This window comes from Hyperolius riggenbachi, chromosome 4 (genome assembly GCF_040937935.1).
Source record: "Hyperolius riggenbachi isolate aHypRig1 chromosome 4, aHypRig1.pri, whole genome shotgun sequence".
In the NCBI taxonomy this organism is placed as follows: domain Eukaryota; kingdom Metazoa; phylum Chordata; class Amphibia; order Anura; family Hyperoliidae; genus Hyperolius; species Hyperolius riggenbachi.
In genome coordinates, this window is record NC_090649.1 from 35842697 (window position 1) to 35858229 (window position 15533).

The window sequence follows — 15533 nt, forward strand, 5'->3', positions numbered from 1 at the left end:
GGTGTACTATTCAGGGAGTTGTATACAAAGGGCCACTGTACAGAAGGCAGTACTATACTGGAGGTAGTAGACATGGTTATAAATCAATATTAGCTGGAAATCAAGGAAAATTATATTGTTCAAATCTGCCAGGAAAATGTAGTAATGTACGGGCACCCATTAATCCATAAGTTCCTGTTCACCTCAGGGGAGAGGAGTCTCTCTGTACAGCAAGTGACACACTGCCTTGTGTTATATCTCCCTTCCCATGATAAGTAAAGTTCTGTGTCTCTCAGCACAGTGCAGCCAGATGCAGACAATACGCGGCTCCCGCCTGGCAATGTTCTGCTATGGGGATCCCTGGCAGCATTGTGTCCCCAGCACAAAGCACAGCTCTATTATCTGCCTCCATTCATCTCTGAGATCACAAGACTACATTTCCCAGAATGCCCGGGCCAGGCAGGGCTTTGTTCAGGAACTGGCTGCTGGGCTGCCTGGGTGGTGCTTCCTTTCCTGGCACATGTACAGGTCACTGTCTGGCTGCCTCTGGAGACCCCCCCCCCAGCCCCAGGAGCCCGGGACCCCCCAGTGATCAGCAGGCTGGGCAGTGTAGGTGAGGAGGGGGGATGCATGGATGGAGGGGGGATGTGTGCAGAGAGGGGGGTGCAGGAGGGGGAGGGATTAACCAGTGCAGTCCCAGACTGCAGTGCAAGGTGCCTGGGGGTGAGAGGTGACACCAGTACTGGCCATCCTGTCTGTGGTCACCATCAGCACAGGCTGTGCATCCTCCAGCAGCCAATCAGAGATCACCTGTGAGCTGATGCTGGAGCTGTCTGCAATGCCTCAATCAATAGTTGCAGCATGTTGCAAAGTGCATTAACCCCTGCCAGGCCAGTAGCTTGCACCTGCTATTGATGAGACTGCAGTCAATGATCACATGGGTGCTGCAAGATTTTATTGTATTTTTTTTTTATTATTATTACTCTGTGGTCTGTTGTTGCCATATGCCACAAAGGTGATCTACTGGAAATGAGATTGGGAATGCGTTTGGGGCAATTTTGATACGCAAGGCACAGATCAGAGTGTGGGATTTGGACTTTTTAATTCATAATCTTTACAAATAAAATATGTGAAAAAGTTGTTGATTTTAGACAACAGTAGACATGGAAGAGTTCATTTGGGGCAGCTAGTCTACTTTAGGGGACTCCGCAGGAAATCTCATAGGGAACCGCTGTCCATTCACTGTCCTCTCTACAGCACAACGCGTTGTGATTGGCTGAATAGTGTGGGCGTACTTTTCTGCAACCTATCTTGAACGTAGCAGTCCACCCAATCACGTTAGTGGAATTTCCCTTTGAGAGTTCCTGCTGGGTCTCCTAAAGTAGACTAGTGCCAGTTTGGCTACTGTCTCAGCAGGTGTCTAATGCTGGGAATACACGTTACGTTTTTTGCGAAGAATCGTTCCGATAGATGCCATTGATGATAACATTCTGATATGTCCGATTCTAACTCGATTCCTCATAGAAGTGAATGGAAAAGAGATAAGAAAAACGGCTAATAGATCGCGCATAGAATCGAACGCGAAAAACTTAACGTGTATTCCCAGCATAATAGACCCTAATCCATATATATATATACATATACACACTTACCTATGGAAAAGGAAGGCACTGGATCCTATAGAGCCTTCCCTGTCTTCTCTTGATCCTATCATCCCAGCATGGTCACCCCTGTTGAAGGGACTCAACCAATTGGTGAGGCTTTGGAAGCACTCTTGTCCGAGTGCTGCGGAAGACAGGTGGCTCCTTACACATGTGCGAGTGAGCTCAGGTATGCACAGTACGGAGCCATCCATCTTTGGAAGGACACTGAGACAAATTAATTTGAGGGGGAAGGTGTAAATGGGGGCCCTGGTAAGCAGGGCTGTGGAGTCGGAGCAATTTTGGGTGCCTGGAGTCGGGAAAAAATGCACCGACTCCGACTCTTAATGAATTTGTAACTGTAATTAAAATAGAAAATATGATAAAATGTTCTATTTCTCAGATAATAGTCATTAAAAATAATGTGTATATATACAGGATATATACAGTAAAAGCTGTGCTCAGTCCACAAAAATGAAATAAACCAATCAAAATTAGTTAGTTGTGCTGCTTCAATAAAGCAGTCCCTGTATTTTAAAAGTCAGATATACACATCTGATTGTGACTGTACAGTATATATGATGTGTACACAGAAATCTCTTATATATACTAAATAACATCTATGCTGTAAGAATAAAGCCTGATGTGTAGCCGTGTCACTAATAGAGATGGTCAATTAGATGGAAATAATTCTGCATTGATGCTGGTTTATGCAAATGTATGCACTCTCTTTGCTCATGAAATAAAATAACTTGATATGTTGTTAACATTTGGTTTGGTGACTACAAATTAAAGGGTCACTGAGACGGATGAAAAGAAAAGTGTTATACATACCTGGGGCTTCTTCCAACCCCCTTCAGGCTAATCAGTCTCTCGCTGTCCTCCTTCACCACCTGGAACTTCTGCTATGAGTCCCGGTAACTCAGCCAGTTAGAGCAGTCTGGCTACGTGCCGCTTCCATAGCCAGGAGCGTTCTGCACCTGCGCAATAGTGCTGCACAGGTGTAGTATGCTCCCGGCGGCGGAGTGTGTGCATGCGCACTACACCAGACTGGCTCAAGTACCTGGACTCATAGCAGAAGATCCAGGTGGCGGAGGAGGACAGCAAGGGACTGATTAGCCTGAAGGGGGCTGGAGGAAGCCCCAGGTATGTATAAAACTTTAATTTCATCTGTCTCAGGTTTACTTTGGTACACAGTAGTACTATACTCTACATATGCACTCCCCACAGAGCTGCAGGGTATCCACTGAGAATGTTGTGCACATTGAACAGAGAGGTGTTGTCTGTCACCCATAAACCTTGTTCAGATTGTGCATGAAGAATGTGTAATAGAGGAGGAATCTCCTCATTCCCCTGCAGAGTACCTGCACATCATTCTTACATGTACCCACACTTACATTGCCTAGGGCCTGATAGATGTTCTTTGTTCCGGCCTGTACCTTTTACAAGTACTCTTACCAAGGACTAGTTTTAGTCTAAAGGGAATAAATCTAGCAGTCTACATATCCTTCTCATTTCAGTTGTCTTGTAAAATTCCTAAGCGTTGGCAGTTAAGAGACAAATTTCACGTTACATACTGTTAATCAACAAAATTGTAATATGCAAATTAGAGGAGTCGGAGTCGAGGAGTCGGTGGAATCCTAAACTGATAGTCGGAGTCGGTGGATTTTTGGACCGACTCCACAGCCCTGCTGGTAAGTCTATAGTAAAATATCGGTAATAGGGCATTTGCTTAGACTACCGATATTGAACTCACGGCACCACAATATGTTCTCCAAAGGACTGTATCTGTATTATTTTTATTTAGTATTATATAGCACTGACATATTCTACAGCGCTGTACATAATGTAAAGCCTTGTCACTTAACTGTCCTTCAGAGGGGATCACACTCTAATCCCTACCATAGTCTTATGTCTATGTATATATTGTGTAGTGTATGCATTGTAGTAGGTTGTTGCAGTAGTCAAGACGGGATATGCATCTACAAGCATTTTGGTTGCCTCCTGTTAAAAGAAGGGACACATTCTGGAAATATTTTTGAGATAGAAGTAGCAGAAGGTAGTTAATGTGTTAGTATCAAACCTGAGGTGAGTTTCCTCACTCTAGGTTTGCTTTAAGGTGAACTCTGGGTGAGTGTTATATGGAGGCTGCCATATTTATTTCCCTTACTTGCTAGTTTCTGGTGTGATTCAGATACTTCTGCAGCCAAATAGATCAGCAGGGCTGCCAGGCAACTGGTATTGTTGAAAAGAAAACATATATGAAAGCTTCCACATCACCCTCATTGGTAAGACATTCCCCCTTTTATCTCTTTCCTGCTCTCAGAAGCCATTTTCTGCTAGAAAAGTGTTTTATAGTTGGAATTTCTTATCAGTGAGGGCCACACTGTAGTCACTTCCTGTCTGAGTCAGGACTGAGTCAGCCACTTACATACCTGATATTTAACTCTTTCAGGCAGAGAAAGAATAAAAGGAACACAGCATAGTTATTTGTGTGCAAGGCACTGTACATACACATGTCTATCTCATAATGTTACATGTCGCTTCGAGTATCCTTTAACCTTTTTTCTTTCCACCAGACCTCATCCTATCCCATGAAGGATGGCCGGAGCCTCGCACTGCATCATTCAGGACGACAGCTCTTCAGACTCCGATGTGTGCTGGTAAGGAGAGTCTGTGGACAGTTCTGCCATCAGTTTCTTACTGGAATAGCAGCCTAGGCCGCAGTATGACGCAGCAGTGTATTCTGGGAGTCAACAGCTTACCCTGAGCCTGACTCATGCTGTTTCTTAAAGTACATCTTTAAGTGAGAGGGATATTGAGACTGACATATATATTTCTTTTTAAACGATACAAATTACCTGGCTGTCCTGCTGATCTTTCATGCATCAGTAGTGTCTGGATCACACACCTGAAACAAGCATGCAGCAAATGCAGTTAGACTTAAAGGGATACTGTAGGGGAGTCGGGGGAAAATGAGCTGAACTTACCCGGGGCTTCTAATGGGCTTCTAACGGTCCCCCGCAGACATCCTGTGTTGGCACAGCCACTCCCCAATGCTCCGGCCCCGCCTCCGGTTCACTTCTGGAATTTCTGACTTTAAATTCAGAAAACCACTGCGCCTGCGTTGCCATGTCCTCACTCCCGCTGATGTCACCAGGAGTGTACTGCGCAGACGCAGACCATACTGGGCCTGCGCTGTGCACTCTTGATGACATCAGCGGGATCGAGGACACGGCAGCGCAGGCGCAGTGGTTTTCTGACTTTAAAGTCAGAAATTCCAGAAGTGAACTGGAGGCGGGGCCGGAGCATTGGGGAGTGGCTGTGCCAACACAGGATGTCTGCGGGGGACCGTTAGAAGCCCCGGGTAAGTTCAGCTCATTTTCCCCCGACCCCTCTACAGTATTACTTTAAGAGCAGCTGATCTGCATGCTTGTTAAGTGTCTATGGCTAAAACTATTGGAGGCAGAAGATCAGCAGGACAGCCAGGTAATGTGCATTGTTTAATAGGAAATAAATATCGCAGCTTCCATATCCATCTCACGTCAGGTGTCCTTTAAGGTGCCCGTTAAAAGTACAATTTTTAAGGAACAATTCAGATTTTAGATCACATGAAAATAAGCTGATGGGTCCAATCAATCCTGAACAAACAAATTACTGATAATTTCCTTAACCTTCTGCCGCCCGCGTCACGCCAGTAGGCGTGGCCGCGGCGGCAGCCCAAGGACCGCCTAACGCCAATTGGCGTAAAGTCCTGGGGCTCTGTTTAGCATGAGATGCGCGCGCATGGTGCGCGCGCATCTCATGCTCGGAGGGCGGAGCTCCGCCCCGCCTTCAGTCTCCGAGCAGCTATTGCCGCTCGGGAGACTGTTAGACGGTGATCATGCCGTCTATTTACTAGGTGCAGCGCTGCGATCAGCAGCAGCGCTGCACTGGGGACAGCCGTGCCCATGGGGGACAAGAGAGCGATCGGCTCTCATAGGCAGAAGCCTATGACAGCCGATCGCCGTAATTGGCGAAAAAAAAAAAAACATGGGGGGAGCGATCAGACCCCACCAACAGAGAGCTCTGTTGGTGGGGAGAAAAGGGGGGGGGGATCACTTCTGTGCTGTGTTGTACGGCCCTGCAGCTTGGCCTTAAAGCTGCAGTGGTCAATTTTGCTAAAAATGGCCTGGTCACTAGGGGGGTTTAGCCCTGCAGTCCTCAAGTGGTTAAAGAGGAACTGTAGTCAGAATACCATAATGAACTATTTTATTTTATTTTTTTACAGTATTCCTGTATACATTATTTAGTGAGTGATTGCCCCTTGTAAAATCTTTCCTCTCTCTGGTTTACTTTCTTAAAGGGGACCAGAGACGAAGCATAGGTGAAAAATGGAAAAAGATTTCATACATACCTGGGGCTTCCTCAAACCCCATAAGCCTGGATCGCTCCTACGCCGCACTTCTCCGCTGCGCTACCTCTATCGCTGGTACCGGGTCCCGTCACTTTTGCCGGATGCAGGCAGTTGTACGCATGCGCAGGAGCTCCCTCCGGCTCTTTACGCATGCGCCTGCGCAGTACAGAGGGAGCGCGCTGCGCTTGCGTCGACTGGCCGAAAGTACGGGACCCGGTACCGGCGGACAGAGGCAGTGGAGGACGGCGGTGTGGGAGCGACCCAGGTTAATGGGGCTAGAGGAAGCCCCAAGTATGTATAAATCTATTTATTTTTCGTCTCTGGTTCTCTTTAAATTTCTCACTGGTGGTCTTTAGTAGCGGCAGGTGATCTCTGTGGAATGTGTGTTTCTGTCAATTTCTAAAGTCAGTAGAAAAAGATCTCTGGTCTCCCAGAATGCTTGGGGGTGGATCATTCCACATAATAAACAGCCTAGGCAAAGCTCAGTGGAGGGGAAGGGCTGCATAGCAATATACAGCAAGAAAAAGGCTATAGGAAGAGTTCCTGATGCTGAAACCAGGATACTTAACCTAAAAGTGGGTATCCTGAATGATTTACTGTATTCTGCTATGTGTTGTTAAAGAGACTCTGTAACAAAATGTTCAGCCTTATTTCTTTTATCCTATAAGTTCCTATACCTGTTCTAATGTGCTCTGTCTTACTGCAGCCTTTCTTAGTTGCACAGTGGCTGTATTATCTCTGTTATATAATCTAATCTTCTTTCCTTTGTCAGTACAGGCAGGAATGTGGAAGTTATACACACCCTCTCCACGCCCCCTCCAGGCTCTGTATGAGTTACAGACTGAGCTTCCCTCAGCCTATCACACTCTGGTTAGCAGCCATGTTTTTTGTTTGTAAACACTGCCTAAAACTGGCAATTACAAGCCAGGATTGCAGCAGGGAGAGGCAGAAACAGCACAGAGGGGCACAGGAGAACATAAGGAATAGAATGGTATGCTTTTTATCGTAAGAATTTAAGAGTACAGATTCTCTTTAAGGTTCCTTTTTAAAAACAAATGGTAGAGCTGTGTTTGTTTTTGTCTTTTTTTTCTTATAAATATGATCACAACGATTTGTGATTGCAAATTGGAATCTTTAATAGTGGGGCTGTGCCATGTGCCCACCCTCCTATCAGACTGCCTTTGCTCCAGTGCAGAATGATATATCATAAGGACCTCTTAAAGTGCACCTGAACTCTTGCACAGGACAGAAGGAAAACAGAGAGAAATGCACCCGATATGTGTTCACAGAGTTTAGCCTGTCTAATTCCCCCTCATCTGTGACTAATCACAACTGTGTCAGCTGGCTGCCTCGGCAGAGCAGCTAAATTGCAAACACGGGATGTTAACCCTACGCCTGCTTTCGTGAGAGCAGGAAGTAGACACACTGCAGATTTATTGCAGGATTTGTATCAGCTGTAACAAAAAAAAGGTTTTTCTGTAAAGGTTATTATGCTGTTGCTTATCTTTTCAAGCAGAGAGGAAGTTCTGAGTTCAGGTCCGCCTTTAAAGCAGCCCGACCAATGACCCCCCTGCAGAGATTTCCTGGCGGCCTCTCCTGTAAAGTTCTTGACTCTGATTCTTCTCATTTTTAGGATCGGACCTGCCGACTTCCAGCACCTCCCCAGTTTCAAATCAGAAGATATTCTGGCTGTTTATTCACCGCGAAGCTCTTTTAATGGGACGATACATTCCGGTATGATTATCCTTCTATTAGCAATTAAAAAGTCAGCGCAGATCGTAAGTGAATCCACTGTTTCACAATATATCGTCTTTCACCAAAGTGGTCATAAAGGTCACATATCCAAGTGGTAGACCGTCCCCCAAAGGATTAGAGGGAGCTTACCAACTGCTGACAACCCACGTTATAAGGTTGTATGTGTCGCATTCAGTGGTAAAAAGGGACCAGGAACCACCCAGGATCCAAGACTTCCAGAAATCCTTATGTTAGTTCAGGTACACCATACAGAAGATCAAGGCCAATAAAACATGCAAATAAACGGTAGATCTAAGTGTAACCCGTTTATTAAAAAACATAGCACATAGCCATAAAAAAAGAAATAAGTAAAATTCAATAAAACTTACATACGGGGTCCAAGCAATGGGAAGCCCGAAACAATATTGTGCTTGTATGCTGGTCCACAACCAGTAAGAAGGTGTAAAAGGTGCCGCCGGTCTCTTCCCCAACCGGTTTCGCAGTCTTGCGTCTTCAGGGGATCAGGGTTGTCAGCAGTTGGTAAGCTCCCTTTAATCCTTTGGGTGACGGTCTACCACTTGGATATGAGACCTTTATGACCACTTTGGTGAAAGACGATTTATTGGGAAACAGTGGAATCACTTACGATTTGCGCTGACTTTTTAATAGCTTTTATATGTGTGGACTTTTGGACTCTGTCCTTTCCTCGGCAGCGATCGAATTATTGATTTCCTTGGCGCTGATTTTTTGCTTTGATGATTATCCTTCTGCTGTGGATTCGGAACTTTGATAGTGTCCTTATCCGAAATGAGTTGCATGCTGAGACAAGCTGTCAAATCCTAAGTCAACAGCGCAGCTCACACTTATCAGGCAATCGCTAGTTGCATTTTATTCGTGTCACTGAGACGACACTGCATTGTGTGGTCTGGATAGCAACTAGATCATCATTCAAACGGAGGGCAGATTTCAGGAGGGTCTCAATGCAAAGTGGTATTCCAGTAGCAGCGAGTGCAGTGATTGGCCCTAATGGTTGAGCCATGGCTCCGCCCTTGAGACCAGCTGCTCCTATTAAAGATAAACTGTAGATCTAAATTAAACACATTGTTTCACTTACCTGGGGTTCCCCAAGCCCCCAGCAGCTGTCCTGTCCCGCGCCGCTCCTCAACGAGTCTCAGTTCCCCCGCCGCTGCTCGGGACCGTACCTCGACTTGTAAGTCGATGCCAGTGCGGCTCTGGCCAAGCGTATCCTTTCTTCGCATTCTAATCTGCAATAGCGGGGAATGCGAAGAAAAGATACGCGTGGCCAGAGTTGCGTAGGCGTAGTGGCCCGGCGGCGAAACCGAAAGTAGCTGGCAGCGGGCGAACGGAGGCTCGTTGAGGAGCGGCACGGGACAGGACGGCTGCTGGGGCTTGGGGAAGCCCCAGGTAAGTGAAACAATGTGTTTATTTTAGATCTACAGTTCCGCTTTAAGAGGCGAGCAAGGAGCAGTATGTGGCTGTGACTGGCGGTGGTCTGGGGCAGAGCCTCCTGCTTGATTCGTAGTTTGCTCTTGAAAGGCTATAGTGTCGGGGTAGCGGTGGGAATGTGCGGTGGGCTGGATGAAATCTACGCCCTGGCAGGAATAACAGATCCCAAACAGGCCATAGATTTCAATTAGCGCACTCCAGAACCGGATAGGGAAAAAAGTATGCGTGTTTGTTATGAATATGTAGTACTACCCACTGGGCGGAGATCATGTACCCTTATAAGACAACAGACATGAGGAATATGGCGACTGACATATTTATTTCCTTTTAAACAATACCAGTTGCCTGGCAGTACTGCTGACCTTTTTGGCTGCAGTAGTGTCTGAGTCACACACCTAAAACAAGCATGCAGCAAATCCAGTCAAACATCTGATCTTCGTGCCTTTTTAGGGTCTGTGGCGTAACATATTAGAGGCAGGACAGCCAGGCAATGTTCCTTGTTAAAAGGGAAATAAATACGGCAGCCTCTATATCCCTTGCAGTTCAGGTATCCTTTAAATTGCTACAGTTCCTCAATGTTAACAAGCTATGACAAAATGCAGACATCAAGTGTTGATTCCGGTGATACCTGTAATGACCAACTGCACATGGTTTATTGCAAGCTTTCGAAACTAAGTGTCTTCTTCAGGCATTATACAGAACTGTACTGTAAGCTACGACGAAGGACTCACTCGTACCCGATATGCGTGAGCTGTGCGGTTGTTTGATGATTTAAAGACATCAATAAATTATAGACTTTTATAGCATTCAGTTGAGTGGATTCTTCTTCTTTACTATATATGGATGGTGTTGCCGGCCTATTATTAACTCCTGAATGGCTGGAATGGTAGAGCGGTTTAATCACAACATATAAATGTATAGCTTGGCATTGAAGATAACTAGAATTTTCCTTTATCTGTTTGTTATTGTTTTATAACTCTGCACAAAACAGGAAGTAAAAATTATTGTTCTTGTACTGCTTACATGTACCTGACTCACCTAGTAAAAAAGAGCCAGCAGTGAACATTGTTGCTCCCCTACAAGTATTGGTTATTGTATAGGTTAGGCGCCATATAGGAGGGGTGGTGTTAGGGGTAAGGGCTAGGGGTCGTCATCAGGAAGAAGGTTTCTTCAAGAAGGGATTAAGTGGAAGTTTAGACTTCAGGAACGGGATAACATTGAGGTTAGGGCAGAATAGGGTTTGGTGTTATATTATGACAGAGATAGGTAACGAATAGCTGTGCTTTGAGGTAGAAAAGAAGAAAACACGATAACACGTTGTATGTTGGTGGCGGCATTAAAGAAAACCTGTAACAACAAAAAGTTCCCCTTGGTAGGGGGAAGCATTCGGATCCTAATGAGGCTTCCCCCGTCCTCCTGTGTCTCCCACGGCGGTCTCACTCTGACCCTCCGAACGGCGGGAATGTAAATATTTACCTTCCCGGCTCCAGTGCAGACGCAGTATCGGCTCTCCGCTCAGAGATGGGTGGAAATAGCCGATCGCTGTCGGGCCGCTCTGCTGCGCAGGCACAAGTCTTCTGCACCTACGTGGTAGAGCGGACCCAACGGGCTTCCCCCTACCGAGGTGAGTACCCACCAGGGGAACTTTTTTTTTTTTTGTTACAGGTTCTTTTTAAGAGAAACAGCGCTAAATTTAAACCTGAAACCCAGTAGATGAGTATGATGGGAGTTTTAGAGAGACCTATTTAGTGTTGGGTGGAGGCCAGGATGAACGAAGAAAAACAAAATCTTGGAATTGGTGTTTAAAGTGAACCTCCGGACTAAAAATCTACTCAGCAGAATTGAAAAGGCTTGGCGTTTCTTTTAACAGTTTCACAGCATCAGAACTTTGTTTTTCTTACCAAAGCATCATTTTTTGCTGTATTTTTATCTAAGCTCCACCCGTCGAAGAAAAAAAGCCCAGGCTTTTTTCCCTGATGCTGTGCAGAGCATGAAGGGATTTGCTATGTTGTTATTCACGTTGCTTAGTAACTGGGAGGGGTGATCAGGACACAGAACAGTTGGAACTGTGTCTCATGCTCCCTGTCACCTCCTTTCAACCAAAAAGATGGCTGCCATCATGAAATCAAACATTTGCCTGTTCTTTTAAAACAGGGTGGGTAAGAGATTATATTACCTATCTATTTTAATAACATAAGTAATGTAACTTAATGAAAGTATGTTTGTTTAGGCTGAAGTTCCTCTTTAAGTATTAATATGCACATTTTTTGTATATTTTTGTTCAGCAGATGAGATGGGAACAGACTCCATGCTCTTTGAAGACATTAGCCCAGTTGACTCCCACAGTCATTCACTGCAGTCGAGTCCAGGCCATAGGCCTGTAGAAGGCAAGCGTGGCCGTAGACCCTACAAACCCCGTACTTCTGACAGGATCTCCCCAGAGAAATCTATCACGAGAGAAAGAAGCACCGTTGACTCCTCCGGTAACATCACCTTAATGACCGAGACGGTCTACAAATGTAACAAGTGCGACAAAACCTTCTTCACCCGATCGGGGTATCGGAAGCACCAGAAAAACCATGCGGATGATGACAGGAACATCTGTGGGGAGTGTGGAGAGGCCTTCGCTGACCAGGCTAGTTTCAATCTACACAAAGAGACCCACTTGAAAGACAAACCTTGGATTTGTTCTGTGTGTCCAAAACGGTTCAGGCTCCAGTCTCATCTGGCCAAACATGAGCGGACCCACACAGGACAAAGACCTTATATATGCAAAGTCTGTGGAAATTCTTTTAGCCAGAGTTCCAATCTGGCCACTCATATGAAAACCCACTTTGGAGGAAAGTCTTACAGGTCCAGAGAGGTTGACCACTCCTTTATGCATGACTCTCAGGTGGTTGCCCTAGAGACTACGCCCACTGGCAAGAGAACTTACCCCTATTCAAAACGTGGTAGAGGATTAGGAAGAAGCTCTCCTCTGGCTTCTCACCGCACAACCTATTCTGTGAAACAGGAGAGAGGAGATGCTGGGCAGATGTCCTTTCCATGCGGTGGTTGTGGCCAAGACTTTAGCAACTGTGACAGTTATATCAGCCACTCTTGTGTCCTTATAAGTTAAAGGATAACTGAATTTACAGCATAACTAGGCTTAGTCAACCTCAGATTGTCCCCAAGCAATGATGTAAGTGTATTGCATTACTGATGTGGCTTTATAGAGATGTGAGGACCCATTGGCTGCCCAGTGTTTACCTAATCAGCCGGTTATACACCATATATAGCAGTGCTGTGGCTGTCTCCAGTTGGATTATGAGCTTTCCCTCTTGTTACACTACAAGGTCCTATGGTATATTTGTGCCCTTCTGCCTATAAAGCCTTTTACATTTAGGTAGAGAGACCACACTCTCTGGCTAGCACCCAGATATGGGAGAAGCTTGCAGACCACCGTTTCCCGGGTATCACAGGATCTTCAATGGAAAGTAGTTTGTTGAGATCCGCACCACTTCTAGTATTCATCTTAAGTTTATGAAATAAAATTAAATACAAACATCAAAAAGAACTGTAAGGCACAACAGTCCACTGTTTCAGGCTCTAGATCTTTCTCAAGTATCTGTTGTGCTTTACTGTTCTTTTTAAAGGATACCTGAGGTGACATGTGACACCATGAGACAGACGTGTGTATGTACAGTGCCAAGAACACAAATAACTATGCTGTGTTCCTGTTTTTCTTTCTCTGCCTGAAAGAGTTAAAAATCAGATATGTAAGTGGCAGTTCCTGTCCCAGTCAGGACTGGGTCAGACTACAGTGTGACCCTCACTGATAAGTAATTACAACTATAAAATACTTTCCTAGCAGAAAATGGTTTCTGAGAGCAGGAACAAGTTAAAAGCGGTCATTAGTTTATAGATTTTAGCTCTGGCATACTTCAATGGATGTGTCGTTGAGCAAAAACAATAAAACAGTAAAAACTTTAAATAACTTTAAATATAAATAAAACTGGAATATCTTAAGTCATTTTTAGGAGGAGGAAGATGGATACAATTGTTTATTTCATTAGTTTATTTTCACCTTGGGTGTCCTTTAATGTTTGTATTGAATTGTATTTAGTAAACTTAAGATTAATACTAGAAATGCTGCGGATCTCAACAAACTACTTTCCTATAAAGCCTTGTACACATATATGAGGCATGTCACATGGCAGGGATTGGACCTCAATCCCTGGGGCAACAATCCAGGGCTGACATTGTACAGATGTGTTACCAGCCTTTAGGCTAGTGAAGTGTTCTGTAGCTATGCGAGGGGGAGGTGGTGCAAGAGTGATGTCACGCGCCGGGCAGGCTGAGCGGGAAGAACAATGCTCTCAAGCGGCACTCAACTTACATGACTGTTGTGCTGATATCGTGCATTTGGCCGCATTTGTACAAATCGTTTGAACGTCTTCTATTTGAATGTGGCCACATTGTGCAGTCTGTCGTTCACTTGCGTGCGCAGTATGCAGAGAAGTTGGTTGCTCGGTTGGTGCACGGAAAATACAGGTCATGCAACCGCTTGGTCGTGCGGTCGGTCATGTCATCGGGTTGCACTTGTGGAAAAGTTAGACATTTGTACGAGCCTTACTTAAAGTCATTTGGGAGTCATTATTAAGAAAAAAAAAAGTCAGATACTCACCTAAGGAGAGGGAAGGCTCTGGGTCCTAATTAGCCGTCTCCCTCCTCTCCCGGCGCTCTCATTGTGGCGGCAGCTCCTCTGTTTGAATCCCCCGATGCGGGGGACTTCAGGAGCCGAGTCCTTCCAATGACAGGCGGCTCCATACTGCGCACACGCGATAGAGGGTGCTCGTACATGTGCAGAATGGAGCAGCCCGTCTTCCGGAGCACTCAGGCTCCTGAAGTATTCCGAAGCCTCTCTTTCATGGCGAAGACAGCAGCATTTGACCAAATTGGTTAAATACTGCTACGGGGATCCTGAGCTGGAACAGGCACTTGGAGGGGAGAGGGAAGGCTCTATAGGACCCAGAGACTTCCCTCTCCTTAAAGAGAACCCGAGGTGTGTTTAAAGAATGTTATCTGCATACAGATGCTCGGTCTACCTATAGAGCCTAGCCTCTGTTGCTATCCCAAACCCCCCTAAGGTCCCCCTGCACTCTGCAATCCCTCATAAATCACAACCTTGCTGTGCGGGCTGTGTTTACATCTGTAGTGTCAGTCTCAACTGCTCCCCCGCCTCCTGCATAGCTCCAGTCCCTGCCCCCATCCCTTCTTTCTAATCAGCGGGGAGGGAAGGGAGGCAGGCGGGGACCGGAGTTCTGCAGGAGGCGGGGAGAGCAGCAGACTGACACTATAGAGATAAACACAGCCCGTGGCTGTGATTTATGAGGGATTGCAGAGTGCAGGGGGACCTTAGTGGGGTTTGGGATAGCAACAGAGGCTGGGCTGTATAGGCAGATCCAGCCTCTGTATGCAGATAACATTCTTCAAACCCACCTCGGGTTCTCTTTAAGTATATGGCTTTTTTTTTTTTAACGATTCTCAATGACTTCAAGTTTCAGTCTGATCTGTGCTCTTTGTTATATCTTAGATAAGACCTTCTGTACAGATCTTTAAATCTTTAGTACAGTATTTTAGAATAATGAGATGGTTTAATAAGATACAGGTTGGTGGAGATGTTTGGAGGGTAAAGGGATAACTTTATTTAAACAACTTCAGCAGTCCAACATTTTGAGATGTAGCAGCTGTGGCAGAGCTGGGGACATCAGCAGAACAGGAGGGGATCCTGAGGGAAATCGAGAGTGCTGAGACCACCTGTATAGGACCGATCTTGCAGGTCCACGAATGCTACATTTTGACTTCATGGGTAAAATAAAATATATTATTTGGCTTGCCCCAGTTAAAATGATACCACACATGCCATATTTCATCAGTAGTTGGGCATGTAGCGAACCATTATAGCCAGCCTGTGCATCTATAGTGATTGGATGCAATTTCTAGGGTGCACAGTTTAGGGGACCCCAGTGCTGTATATATACATTGCTAGGCAACAGTACACCAGTGGGTCCCCGACTGTCGCCCTAGTGATCGCATCTGATGATCTGATCACTATGGGTGGCAGTCATTGCAGGTGTCCACAAATCGTAAAGCTTACCCCGAACTCTTGCACAGTTGTTTATTTCAGAGGTAGTTGCTTAATAAATCCACTTTACTGTGTTCTGTGTTGGTTTAGCCAGATGAAACTGTCTCATCAGCAGCTATGAATAGACTGCAGGAGCTCTGCCAGGATCTCTGCTGAGGCAGCTCTCATACAGTAAACCCTAAGGCTTAAC

The 15533-nt window shown here is 45.5% G+C and overlaps 1 protein-coding gene across 3 annotated transcripts; it reads left to right on the forward strand.

Moving 5' to 3' along the window:
- Positions 1-500: 500 nt before the first annotated feature.
- Positions 501-14244, forward strand: LOC137570333 (zinc finger protein 664-like). Of its 3 annotated transcripts, none has more exons than XM_068278979.1 (4): positions 501-592; positions 4199-4282; positions 7649-7749; positions 11502-14244. In XM_068278979.1, exons 2-4 carry the CDS (start codon positions 4221-4223, stop codon positions 12332-12334), a joined length of 996 nt encoding a protein of 331 aa, XP_068135080.1. In that variant the 5' UTR covers positions 501-592; positions 4199-4220; the 3' UTR covers positions 12335-14244. The 3 variants fall into 3 exon arrangements, with proteins under 3 accessions (XP_068135080.1, XP_068135082.1, XP_068135081.1); XM_068278981.1 differs by having other exon boundaries at positions 11505-14244; XM_068278980.1 differs by having other exon boundaries at positions 501-588.
- Positions 14245-15533: the final 1289 nt, after the last annotated feature.